Source organism: Scyliorhinus canicula, chromosome 10 (assembly GCF_902713615.1).
Source record: "Scyliorhinus canicula chromosome 10, sScyCan1.1, whole genome shotgun sequence".
NCBI lineage: Eukaryota > Metazoa > Chordata > Chondrichthyes > Carcharhiniformes > Scyliorhinidae > Scyliorhinus > Scyliorhinus canicula.
Window position 1 is genome coordinate 4298957 of NC_052155.1, and position 13724 is coordinate 4312680.

A 13724-nucleotide genomic window follows, 5' to 3' on the forward strand; every position below is an offset into this window, starting at 1 on the left:
GTATATCCAGTTGGGTTAATTTTAAAAATGCCATAATAATGTTTTAAAAACCTATCTTTTACACCAGATATGGGCAACTTTATGTTCTTTATCTGAAGCACCAACCTAGAACTCCCAATAACCCAGGTGCAGAAGTGATTTTGTACTGTTTATCCAGGTAAGATTTGTCGATTGGAATCACATTTTCCTCCACTGTATTTTAGAATGGTTTTCCTAAATATATGCTTCATTTTAATTGCAGGGAAGGACAGTGTAAGAAACAGCATATATTAAAACTTAATACCACGGGAAAATTTGCTTTGAATGTTGTTGATAATTTGGTTGTGGTGCATCACCAGAGTTCTCAGGTAAGAAATTTACCAGTAGCCTCTTTCCCAGTTGCTATTTGATCCTACAGCATGTATAATCTTAGTTGATATTGTTTCTTTTCCTGCATCTAATGTGCACATGGCAGACTTTCATCTGTTCCCACAGCGAGGCTTTTCCTGGAACTGGTTGCCAGAGGCTTATACCTTGAGGGGTGCCACTCTGCATCAAACATGTCTGACCAGGAGTCTCTATGCCCTTAACACTTGCTGTTGGCATGTTGGAGGGATTTGCAGGTTGACACATTGAACCTGTTTGGTGACGTTATGAACACATCTTCCTTAGCCATCAAGTCCTGGAGCCCTTCTTATTTTCCTTTTTAATGACTCTCTAAGGAAATAAATTCTTCCTCATCTTCATCTTAAATGGGTGACCGTTATTGTTAAACTGTGCACCCCAGTTCTAAATTCCCCCACGAGACGAAACATCTTGTTAACATCAGTCAGGCCCCCTCAGAATCTCTTCTGTTTCAATAAGGTCACCCCTCATTTTTGTGAGGTCCAATGGGTATAGACCCAACCTGCGCAATCGTTCCTCCTGAGTCTGCCCCTTCATCCCAGATATTAATCCAGTGTGCCTTCTCTGAACTGCTACTGCCATCATTGTTTTAAAAATTCATCCTTGAGATGTGGGTATCATTGTTATTGCCCATCCTTGGTTGGCTGTGAGAAGGTGGTGGTGAGCTGCCTTGAACCGCTGCAGTCCATATGACTGAGGTGCCCCCACAGTGCTGTTCGGGCAACAGTTCTAGGATTTGGATCCAATGACAATTGAGGAATGGCGATATAGTTCCAAGTCAGGATGGTGTGCAATAGCTTGTGGATCTTTTGTTCTTAAAGCTTTTGAAAGTGATTTAATTTAAGGCTTTTGGCATTGTGGTTGTTCTTTTAATGGGAGTTACATAAGAACTAGGAGCAGGAGTAGGCCATCTGGCCCCTTGAGTCTGCTCCGCCATTCAACAAGATCATGGCTGATCTTTTTGTGTACTCAGCTCCACTTACCTGCCCATTCACCGTAACCCTTAATTCCTTCACTGTTTCTATCTTTGCCTTAAAACATTTAACGAGGTAGCCTCAACTGCTTCAATGGACAGGAATTCCATAGATTCACAACCCTTTGAGTGAAGAGGTTCCTACTCAACTCAGTCCTAAATCTACTCCCCCTTATTTTGAGGCTATGCCCCCTTGTTCTAGTTTCACCCGCCAGTGGAAACAATCTGCCCGCATCTATCCTATCTATTCCCTTCCTAATTTTATATGTTTCTATAAAATTCCCTTATTCTTCTAAATTCCAATGACTATAGTTCCAGTCTACTTAGTCTCTCCTCATAAGCCAATCCTCTCAACTCCGAATTAACCTAGTGAATCTCCTCTGCACGCCCTCCAGTGCCAGTACATCCTTTCTCAAGTAAGGAGACCAATACTGTACACAGTACTCCAGGTGTGGCCTCACCAGCACCATATACACTTACAGCATAACTTCCCTGTTTTTAAACTCCATCCCTCTTAACAATAAAGGACAACATTCCATTTGACGTCTTAATCACCTGCTGCACCCGCAAACCAACATTTTGTGATTCTTGCACAAGGAAACCCAGGTCCCTCTGCACAGGAGCATGCTGCAATTTCTTACCATTTAAATAATAGTCCGTTTTGCTGTTATTCCTACCAAAATGGATGACCTTACATTTATCAACATTGAACTCCATCTGCCAGACCTTTGCTCACTCACTTAAACTATCTATATCCCTCTGCAGACTCTGTGTCCTCTGCACACTTTACTGTACCACTCTTCTTAGTGTCATCTGTGAACTTTGACATATTACACTCGGTCCCCAACCCCAGATCATTTATGTAATTTGTGAACAATTGCAGACCCAACACTGATCCCTGAGGCACACCATTAGTCACTGATCACCAACCAGAAAAACACCAATTTAACCCCGCTCTTTGCTTTCTGTCAGTTAACCAATCCTCTATCTCTGCTACTACATTACCCGTAACGTCGTACACCTTTATCTTATGCAGTTACTGTAGGAGAGAGAGGAAAGAATTGTGAACCTCTAAATATGACTTTGCAGTTTGTTTTATTTTGTTCAGACATCTATGATTTTTGACATAAAACTACGAGCAGAATTTGATGGCGCTGTCGTGATTCATCCTCAAGTGCTCCCATCTCTATCCATTCACCCATGCAAGATTCCTCGAGCAGGTGCGTAAGTTCAAAAAAGTCTTGAGCGTAAGTGATATTTTTGCATAATTCGATGGTGGTTTGTGTAATGCTGAGCACAGTTTCTGTCTTCATGGAAAAGGGATGTAATTTAGAAGTAAATTCTCCCTCAGTCCCACCTCCCACCCCCAACTGAGCTGTGGAGCACCAGCCTGTGTGATTCCAAAGCTAGAGAAACAAGGAGGTGTTAAAAGTAGCCCTGGTGCTCCTCTTTCTGGATGGTAAGGTAGCGGAGGCTGCTGTTTGCTGATCTCTGTAATCCCCTCCAATTCTGGCATCTTGAGCATCCTCCGCTATCTCTACCCCACTGTGGGTGGCTTTGCCCTCGGCTGTCTTGGCCTAAGCTCTGGAATTCCTTCACCAAACCCCTCCGCCCCTCTAATTCTCTCACTTCTCCTTTAAGGTGCTCTTTAAAATGTTGTGATGTGGAGATGCCGGTGTTGGACTGAGGTGAGCACAGTAAGAAGTCTTACAACACCAGGTTAAATAGAATAGAATAGAACAGTACAGCACAGAACAGGCCCTTCGGCCCTCAATGTTGTGCCGAACAATGATCACCCTACTCAAACCCACGTGTCCACCCTATACCCGTAACCCAACAACCCCCCCCCCCTTAACCTTACTTTTTAGGACACTACGGGCAATTTAGCATGGCCAATCCACCTAACCTGTGTGAATTGCGCTTTCACGTATCTGATCGTCAGTCCAGAAGTAAAACACTCGAACACGTCAGTAACGAATATTCGTTTATTTACGGCCGGGACAAATCTCTAAGCAGTCGGGTAACTACCTTCGAGAAGTGCCAAAATCCCAGAATAAGGACTGTATTTTTATACATTTTACAGCTTAGGGGTGGTCCCCTTAAATTCCTAGATACACCTATGATTTGGCAAGGATCCAGAACATGTACATATATGGAATTATTCTTCGAGGTCGGGAGGTTATTTTTGACATAATCATTAGCACAAGTCACTATTAATATTACTACAAAGGTTTTTGTATCCCATGGCCATCTGGCTTAACTCATTCCAAAGCCCATTCCTCTTACATCTCAATGTTTATTCGTTTCAACTGGTCAAACGAGCTTAATTGCGCTATCTCTGCAATAAAGTAACGCTTCCCATTCATTCCATTCTTTGACTTTTTGACCTCTCTGCTTTCACAGATGCGGGTCAGAACATTAAATAGTACTAAAGCCACACTCCCCTTCTTCCATCCCATAACCTTCTGACATCTCTGCTTTCACAGATGCCGGTCAGAACACGCTCCCTTTATTTCATCCCTTGACCTGTTGACATCTCTTTCACAGAGCTTTTCAGAACTGTTATATTAACCCTATCAGCGAAGTTCCAAATGAAATCCACTTCTACACCTGCACATCTTTTGGACTGTGGGAGGAAACCGGAGCACCCGGAGGAAACCCACGCACACACTGGGAGGACGTGCAGACTCCGCACAGACAGTGACCCAGCCGGGAATCGAACCTGGGACCCTGGAGCTGTGAAGCATTTATGCTAACCACCATGCTACCGTGTTGCCCCTAAAGTCCAACAGGTTTGTTTCAAACACTAGCTTTCGGAGCACTGCTGAGGAAATTCACCTGAGGAAGGAGCAGTGCTCTGAAAGCTAGTGATTTGAAACAAACCTGTTGGACTTTAACCTGATGTTGTAAGACTTCTTACTTTAAAATGTTGAGCATCTTTGATCCAACTTTCAAAAAAATCTTTTTATTGGCATTGCTCATATTTATATATATATATACATCACATTTTTCCTACCTCTGTTAATTTACTTTATTGTACAGAGAGGTTTATTTTTGTCTTTCATTTAATTGACCCTATATGCATTTTGCCGCCCTCTGGATCGGTTCTTCCCCCCCACCCCCCCTCTTCTCTTTTGTGGTTCTTTGATCCAACTTTTGTTTGCCAGTCCTGATCTCTCCTTATGTGCCTTCGGTAGTTGATAACATTCCTGTGAAGTTAAATACAGATGTGGAAACTGTATCTTACATAAGAATTTCACCACACATAATATTGTGTTAATGTCTTGGCAGGTCCATCAGCTGTAACAACGCAAAGCCCAGTCCCATGTGAACTTTGTATCCTTCGGAGGGGATTGGACACCAGTGCACTGTGACAATTAAAAGTAGTTCTTGGGAATTTTGGGATAAACTCCAAAACGAGCGCAATTTGACTGATGCTGGGCTACTGAAATACACTCAGCAGGACAGGTAGCATCTGTGGAGAGGACAGCAGCGAACAGTTTCAGGTCAATTAATCAGAATGGTAAAAAGTTAGAGATAACATCTTTGCAGAGCAGAGGGGTTGGGGAGGAAAGGTGAAAGGGGAAGGTATGTGATAGAATGGAGGTCAGGAATGATTGGAAGAAATGACGGAGTCAGCAAGGGGGGGGGGGGGGTTGGCATTAGTATCTTTTGAACCATTGAAGCTTGCAGTGCTTTACACCTGAAATGAAGTGCACGGGGTGGGGTGAAGAATGAAATGAAATGTAGGTCAGGGCGTCTCTGAGGTAGAGTGAGCAGGTACTGCTGAAAAGAGAGGCCAAGAGGGCGGCATGGTGGTTAGCACTGCTACCTCACAGCTCCAAGGTCCCGGGTTCAATTCTGGCCACGGAATACAGTAAAAGTCAAGCGATTTGAGCGAGCTCTGCTTTTTTACAGCATTTATGACCTGGGTTTTTGAATGGAGTGAGAATTTTTCATTTGTTTTTGGAAGTAGGAAATACGGGTAAATGGATGTTTTCAATATGTGAATAGGGGTCTGCGCCAGACAGTCACAAGAAGCTAAAGCTAGTTGATATTACCAACTTAGGCAATGACAAACAGAGGAGGAATGCTGATTGGTTAGTGACGGAGAGTGATGCATCAGACGTCGCTCTGGCCGCCACCCTCAACCAGGCAGGCAGGCCCGTGGCATTCTTCTCCCGCACCCTCCATGCCTCCGAAATTCAGCACTTCTCCGTCGAAAAAGAGGTTTCCTCCCACAGTCCAAAGACGTGCAGGTTAGGTGGATTTGCCATGCTAAATTGCCCCTTAGTGTCCAAAAGGTTAGGTGGGGTTACCAGGTTACAGGGCTAGGGTGGAGACTAATTTGGGTGCTTTTTCTAAGGGCCGTTGCAGAACCGAACAAGCCATTCAAGAAAAAGGTGGTAATTTGGGAGTTTCAGATGCCAGTTACGCTTGAATCTATAATTTAAAAAGAAATGGCTTCAGAAATAATATCGCAGAGCTATTTATGATCGTGGGTGGCTCTAAAACATGAAGGGTGGGATATAAACCGGAACCCTATATGGGATAATAGAGAGCCAGCTGCCGAGTGAGTGAGTTTTGGAAGACGTGAAGAGAAAATGTTTTGGGTGAGATGTCAAACCAAGGGTGGACATAAAAGCCCTGTTATTTTGGGGAAAAAGCAGGGTGGTGCTAGTCCCAGTGTTCCGGTGAATTGTAATCCCTCCATCAACATCACAAGAACGGGTTATCTGGTCATTATCACATTGCTGTCTGGATGCTTGCTGTGTACAAATTAGTTGCCGCGTTTCCTACATCACAACAATGACAACAAAAGATTTTATTGACTAGAGCATTTTGACACATCCAGTGATTGTGTAAAGTGCTATAATCAATGCAAGCCCATCTTTCTTAAAACCATGCACAAGTAAATTCAGTAAAGATGTAATTATCTTGTCAATGACATCCGTGCGTTCTTTAACACTTAGATTCTTCCTCATGGACTGTGTTTCAACCTGATATTATAATCAATGCCAGTGAAGGTGAGTGAATTCTGGCAGTTCTTAATATTAGTGATGTGGACATTTATAAACTTGCAAAGTGTCAATAAAGTGGTTTGCAACAATCCCTAAACCAGCTTGTACTGGTTTTAAACCTTGCGGAAAGATAGCGGTTTGATTCTTTGTGGCCAACTGTTACAAGGTCACTTTTTTAATGTGAATCCAGAGTGCAATGCCATATTTGTGTGTGTGTGTAATTTATTTGCCTTTTTTGCCCTCATTCACTCTGCCCTGTCCTCCCAGTCATTTACCTGCTGTTATCTGGCAAGTCTTCCAGAAGATGGTAATTGACAAATGACTAAAGGGGAGTTAATTTTTTTTTCTAACACAGCCAGTTATTACTGTCTTTTTAAAAAATTAATCCATGGGATTTGAGTATCTCTGACGAGGCCAACATTTATTGCCCATCCCTAATTGCCCTCGAGAACGTGCTTGTGAGCTGCTTCTTGAACTGCGGCAGTCCATGTGGTGTAGGTACACCCAGGGTGCTGTTAGGGAGGGAGTTCCAGGATTTTGTCCCGGCGACAGTGTAGAAATGGCAATATAGTTCCAAGTCTGGATGGTAAGTGACCTCCAGGTGGTGGTGTTCCCAGGTTTGTGCTGCTCTTGTCCTTCTAGATGGTAGTGGTCGTGAGTTTGGAAGGTGCTGTCTAAGGAGCCTTGGTGAGTTCCTGCAGTGCAGCTTGTCGATGGTACACACGGCTGCTACTGTTCGTCAGTGGTGGAGGGTTTGAATTTGGAAGGGGAGCAATCAAACGGGCTGCTTTGTCCTGGATGCTGGTAGTGTTGTTGGAGCTGCACTCATTCAGGCAAGTGGGGAGTGTTCCATCACGCTCCTGACCTGTGCCCTGTAGGTGGTGGGTAGGCTTTGGGGAGACTGGGGGGTGAATTATTCACTGCAGGATTCCTAGTCTCTCACCTGCTATTGTAGCCACCTTATTTATATGGATAGCCCAGTTCAGTTTCTGGTTCATGATAATCCAGAATAGTGATAGTGGGGGATTTAGTGATGGTAATGCCATTGAATGTCAAGGGGCGATGGTTACGTTCTCTCTTGTTGGAGATGGTCATTTCCTGGCACTTGTGTGGCCTGAATGTTACTTCCCACTGGTCAGCCCAAGCCTGGATATTGTCCAGGTCTTGCTGCATTTAGACATGGACTGCTTCAGTATCTGAGGAGTCGTGAATGGCGCTGAACATTGTGCAGTCATCAGCAAACATCCCCACTTTTGATATGATGGAAGGAAGGTCATTGATGAAGCAGCTGAGGACGGTTGGGCCTAGGACACTATCCTGAGGAACTCCTGCAGTGATGACCCAGATAACGATGATGAACTCCAACAACCACAGTCATCTTCCTTTTGTATTAGGAATCCCTACAGTACGGAAAAAGGCAATCCGGCCTGTCTAATCTGCACCAACCCTCTGAAAGAGCACTCTACCTAGGTCCACTCCCTCACTCGAACCCCTTAACCTAATCTGCACATCCCTGGACAAGGATGGCCAATTCACGTGACCTGCACAACTTTAAACTTCGCCCAGTGGAGGCTTTTACCCCTGATTCCCATTGTCCATGATACTGAGTGACCCTGGCGGAACCCAAACCGAGCATCAGTGAGGTTATTGCTGAGTAGGTGTCGCTTGATAGCACTGTTGATGACCCCTTCCATAATTTTCTGATGATCAAGATTGGGTTGGATTTGTTCTGTTTCTTGTGTACAGGACACAGCTGGGCAATTTTCCACATAGCCGGGTAGATGCCAGTGTTGTAGTTGTCGAGGGGTGCGGCCAGTTCTGGAGCACAAGTCTTCAGTAATATTGCCGGAATATTGTCAGGGTTCATAGCCGTTGCCATATCCAGTGCCTTCACATGTTTCTTGACATCATGTGGAGTGAATCGTATTGGCTGAAGACTGACGTCTGTGATGCTGGGGACCTCCGGAGGAGATCGAGATGGATCATTCACTTGGCACTTCTGGCTGATGATTGTTGTGAATGCTTCAGCCGTGTCTTTTTTTAATATAAATTTAGAGTACCCAATTATTATTTTTTGCAATTAAGGGGCAATTTAGCGTGGCCAATCCACCTAGCCTGCACATCTTTGGGTTGTGGGGGTGAAACCCATGCAGACATGGGGAGAATGTGCAAACTCCACACGGACAGTGACCCAGAGCCGGGATTTGAACCTGGGTCCTCAGGTCGCAGTCCCAGTGCTATCCACTGCGCCACATGCCGCCCTGTCAGCCTTGTCTTTTGTTCAGATGTGCTGGGCGCCTCCATCATTGAGGATGGGGATATTTGTGGAACCTCCTTCTCCAGTGAGTTGTTTAATTGTCCACCACCATTCCCAGCTGGGTGTAGTGGGACTGTAGAGCTTAGATCTGATCTGCTGGTTATGGAATCGCTTGGCTCTATCGATCATTTGCTGCTTATGCTGTTTTGAATGTAAGTATTCCTGTGTTGTAGCTTCACCAGGTTGACACCTCATTTTTTGGTATGCCTGGTATTGCTCCTGGCATGCCCTCCTGCACTCTTGTTGAACTGTATGAAAGGCACTGTTCCCCCTCATGTGCTTATCTGGTTTTACCTTAAATATATCTGTACATCTACAAAAATAAGTTGGCACATTTTCATGTTTTATTTTCAATTTACTCACCTGTGAACATTGCATTGTGCCTGGACTTGAGTGACCATTCTTCCGTCTGCTTCTGCAGGACCAGTTTAACACAGTTAGCTAGACAGCTGGTTTGAGATACAGAGCAAGGCCAGCAGTGCGGGTACAATTCCTGTACTGGCTGAGGTTATTCACAAAGGCTCCACCATCTCAACCTTGCACCTTGCCTGAGGTGTGGTGATCCTCAGGTTAAATCCCCACCAGTCAAAGACAGCCATGGTCATCTGGGACTATGGCAATTGCGTCTACTACCTGCTGGCATTTAATTAAATCGCAACTGTGCAGATTTTCTGTGAACGAGTAATGTCAAGTGATTTATACACTGAAGGAAGCTAATTGTCCCATTGTGTCTGCCCTACCTCCCCTACTCTTTCCCTATAGTCCCTGCAATTTTCTCCATTTCCAGAACTTGTTGCATTTTAAAAAAAAACCTTATCCACATCTTAAATCTGTGTTTCCTACCAGTGAAAAAGTTACTTCTATTTACTCCATCTATTGCGGGGAGGTGGTGGGGTAGTAGTAATGTCACGGGATGAGTAATCCAGAGGCCAGGATGAGTAATCCAGAGGCCGGGATGAGTAATCCTGAGGCCTGGACCAGTACTCTCGGGTGTGGGTTCAAGTCTCACCCATGCAGCTGGTGGAATTGAAATTCCGTTAATAAATCTGGAATTGAAAGCTAGTTTCTGTAATGGTGACCATGAAACTATCATCAATTTCCCTTTCGGAAATTTCCCTTCCCTGCTCTAATAGAGAACAATCCCAGCTTCTCCATGCTCTCTGTGTAACTAAAGTCTGTCAACACTATTCTAGTGAACCTCCTTCACACCCTCCTACAGCGTGGGGCTCAGAATTGGACCCACTGCTCTGGCTGTGGTTTATGCAGTTTTATAAAAGTTTATTGTAACTTCCTTCTTTCTGTAGCTTTTTTAAATTGACTGGTCTCTGTGGTTTGTGAATAGGTTACTTGTGGTGTCTCCAGATAAAGCTGCAGCCTATAGTCCACATGCTTCAAGACAAGGGGCGGTTAATGGATTTCTTACTGCAGAGGAAAGACTGCAAAATGGTCACCTTGTCTGTGTGCTGTCAGAGTGAGTACCTGACTGCACTTGGAATGAATCATAACCATTCATGTGTTTTTAGTCTGGAAGACACCAATAATAAAGCAGAATTTCTCATTTTAAAATGAACCTTCAGCGTTTTATCCAGAATCCCTTCCTCCTATTCCAATTTTATGATTATTTTCATCACTTGTCAAGTTTGTTTCGCATTATGCAAGCAGCGTAGGTTTAACAACGTAAAAAACAGACATTTCTGCTGAGAATTTGCTGTTATCTTTGTACTATATACTCTGGTAGTAGACGTAGGGGATTAGAGGGTTAATTTATATGAAGACTGGTGCCTAAACTAGGCTTGAAATCCCCTGAATATAGACAATACAATAGAGGTGTATACGAGAATTGAAGGATTTGATAGGGTTGACAGAAACTATTTCCTCTGGTCTGGTGGAGAAAGTTCAGAACAAGCAGGCGGAACCTTAAAATTAGATCTAGGCCATTCGGTGGTTACATCAGGAAGCACCTCTTCGCACAAAGGGTAGTGGAAATCTGGAACTCTTCCCACTCCAGGAAGCTGTTGAGGCTGGGGGAGGTCAGTTGAAAGCTTCAAGGTGGAGATAGATAGGATAATTTGGGGAAGGGGATTTTAAGGGTTACTTGCAAGGTGGGTAGAAGGAGTTAAAAGATATAAATTGATCATGATCTAATTGAATGACAGAGCAAGCTGAATGGTCTGCTCCTGTTCCTGGTGGCATATTACAAAGGAATTTTCTAATTATTGTTGTATGGGTCTGCTGAGGCTGCCCTTTGATCCTGTTGCACCTTTTCATTCCAGTGCTGAGTGCAGCAGAGCGTGGTAGCTTGCCTGTGATTGCTACCGTATTTGATAAACTCAATCAGGTCTACAAGGAATACCTGGATGCTGAGCAGAACTATACCTTGGTGAGAACTGCCTGCGGCGTATTCACTGTTTGCAATGCTTAGTCCCGAATGGGATGCAGTTTAATTTACTGCTAGAAGACATGGAGCAAGAAGTGCAGGCGAGAATCTCACTGCCCTTCGATTCCTCCATAACTGGTGATCCTCCTGTGAAATTCAGAGCATAATAGGGTTGTCAGTTAGATGAATTACTCAAATATTTTGAGAGCTGTTTGTCCACATAATCTTCAAAAGAAGAAAAAGAAAGAGTTTTGCTGGGGAAAAAAAAAGAGACATATGGTTGAAGCTTTCTGTCTTGCACTCGTCAGGACAGGTGGAAGAACGTCACATTTCGAAGGGAGCAACCATTTTTGCTGTGTGAGAAAAGGGCCCAAAACTGCCAATCAGCACCCTTTTCTCATGCAGTATGACTTGTAGCTCCCTTTGAAATTTGGTGTTCTTCTATCTGGTCCTAATGAGTGCAAGACAAAAAGCTTTGAAAACGTGACTTCAGTGGTATTGAATTTGTACTGCATCCTTCACATCCTGGTGCTTTACAGCCAATTAAGTACTTTTTTTGAACTAAAATCACTGTTGCAATGTAGTAAGAACAGTAGGCAGTGTTGCTCGTTTATGGGAGGGCTGTAGTTCTAGTAGGTAGTCTGTGTTCTCTGTTGTCGTCCTTCTGTGCACGGTGTTGGCTCTTGTTCTTGGCTGTTGATGGTAGCTGTCGATGCGGCAGTCGCGAGAGCGAATGATGGCCTGCGCAGTGCCTTTTATCCTCCTATCTTTCGTGCCCTTTTGGGCAGTCCCAGGTGAAGATCCATAGGGTCTTGATCACCCTGACCAATTGGGGGCGGACACCTTGATGGCTGGGCGGGTCCCGGTCGGCCGTGGCCGTTAGTGTCCGAGGTACGTAGGTCTTCCCAAATAAAGAAAGCCTGCACCGCTGAGTCTACCACTTATTGTTAGTTTCTACCTGGAACCCATTGTCCCGCGGAGACCTCCAAATGGCCTTTCTCCTGTGTTAGTTTCTGCATAAAGTCTGGGCTCCAGTTTGCATATTTTGCAGGCTGCAGCCTGTTTGTGTTCCAGCTTGGCCAAATTTCCCATCAACCTTTGCGGGCGGCCATTTTAGATGGCCACAGCAGCTTGCACACAGCGAGATTACAAATAGCATTGTAACAATAACTAGTTAATTTTTTTTGGTAATGATGTTGGTTGGGAGAAAACATTTGGTAAAGTCAAAGAGGAGCAGTACCTCTACACATTGTTGAAATTGAGTTAAAGGATTTGTACCCCTTGCATAAGATCCCATATCTGCCTTTTAGGCACAATCTTTTCTTTCTCCTTCTAGCCGAGTATGAAAATAAGCACCTTGAGTGCAGTGATTGAAGCATTTCTCTTTTGCATAGACTGTAGAGTCGGGAACAAGTCGCAGTAGCTCAACTCCGAAGAGGCCAGTGCGTACACAGGCTGTCATAGACCAATCTGACATGTACACCCACGTCTTGTCTGTGTTCACCGAGAAAAAGGTTAGTGTTGCTGAATGAGATTCACTTGAAGTTGAGAAATAAAAAACTGAGGAAAGCAAAATAAACCAAAACTCATTCTAATCCAATGGCACAGTGGGACAGGCGATCCCAAATTATCCAGCAGTTATACACTGGTACAGTGTTAGCACCTTTTGAAGTATTCTGTTGACCCCCTTAGAGCTTCTCCAGGATAATTATAAACCAACATCCAATTAAATGCTTTTTGAAATGTAGGCACTGTTGTAAAGAAAATGGGCAGCCAAAATGCACGCAGCAAGCACCAACAAACAGTAATGTTTAGCTTCAAAAGAAATGGACTCCACAATTGTAAAATTTAAGTTTTAGGGCTAGAGGCTGTCAGCCAGTAATTAGTGGGTAAGTATGCTAAGTTCACACCATTACAAGTCTTTTCAATGCTGAGCATCAGCGAGTTCAGCAATAGCACATCTTGTGGCAGCGTGGGCTACTTCTCGATTTGTGTGCATGTGCCGATGTCAGAGTTGTCCGATTTGCCCTCTAACAACGGTTAGTGCAGGATCATAGAATGGTTTCGGTACAGAAAAAAGATCATTTGATCCGTCTGATCCAGACCGACACTGCGAGGGCAGTTTCACTACTCGCCACTCCCCCACCCTTGTGCTGTATCCCTGCAGTTTTCCTTCCCTTTAGGTGCTTATTCAATTCCCTTTTGAAAGCCACAATTGAACCAGCCTCCACCGCTCTCTCGGGGAGTGCATTCCAGACCCTAACCGCTTGCCGACAAAAAAAAAAAGTATTTTCCTCATCTGGCCTTTGGTTCTTTTGCCAATCATCGTAAATCTATGCCCTCTGGCTCTCAATCCTTCTATCTGTCCAGACCCCTCATGATTTTGAACACTTCAATCAAATCAGCACGGTAGCATAGTGGTTAGCATAAATGCTTCACAGCTCCAGGGTCCCAGGTTCGATTCCCGGCTGGGTCACTGTCTGTGCAGAGTCTGCACGTCCTCCCCGTGTGTGCGTGGGTTTCCTCCGGATGCTCCGGTTTCCTCCCACAGTCCAAAGATGTGCGGGTTAGGTGGATTGGCCATGCTAAATTGCCCGTAGTGTCCTAAAAAGTAAGGTTAAGCGGGGGGTTGTTGGGTTAGGGGTGGATACG

General features: G+C 44.4%; 1 protein-coding gene across 7 annotated transcripts in view; it reads left to right on the plus strand.

Moving 5' to 3' along the window:
- The window catches only part of rmc1 (regulator of MON1-CCZ1), a 63566-nt gene that overhangs the window by 24699 nt on the left and 25143 nt on the right, over positions 1–13724 (plus strand). For 4 of the 7 annotated variants that reach the window (XM_038808540.1, XM_038808546.1, XM_038808541.1 and 1 more), the window contains exons 8-15: positions 68–157; positions 242–347; positions 2466–2577; positions 4649–4693; positions 6331–6384; positions 10038–10166; positions 10969–11075; positions 12467–12586. In XM_038808540.1, the coding sequence (XP_038664468.1) occupies positions 68–157; positions 242–347; positions 2466–2577; positions 4649–4693; positions 6331–6384; positions 10038–10166; positions 10969–11075; positions 12467–12586 (763 nt within the window). The remainder of the gene's footprint in view (positions 1–67; positions 158–241; positions 348–2465; positions 2578–4648; positions 4694–6330; positions 6385–10037; positions 10167–10968; positions 11076–12466; positions 12587–13724) is intronic. The other 3 variants (XM_038808543.1, XM_038808542.1, XM_038808545.1) reach the window with 3 other exon arrangements.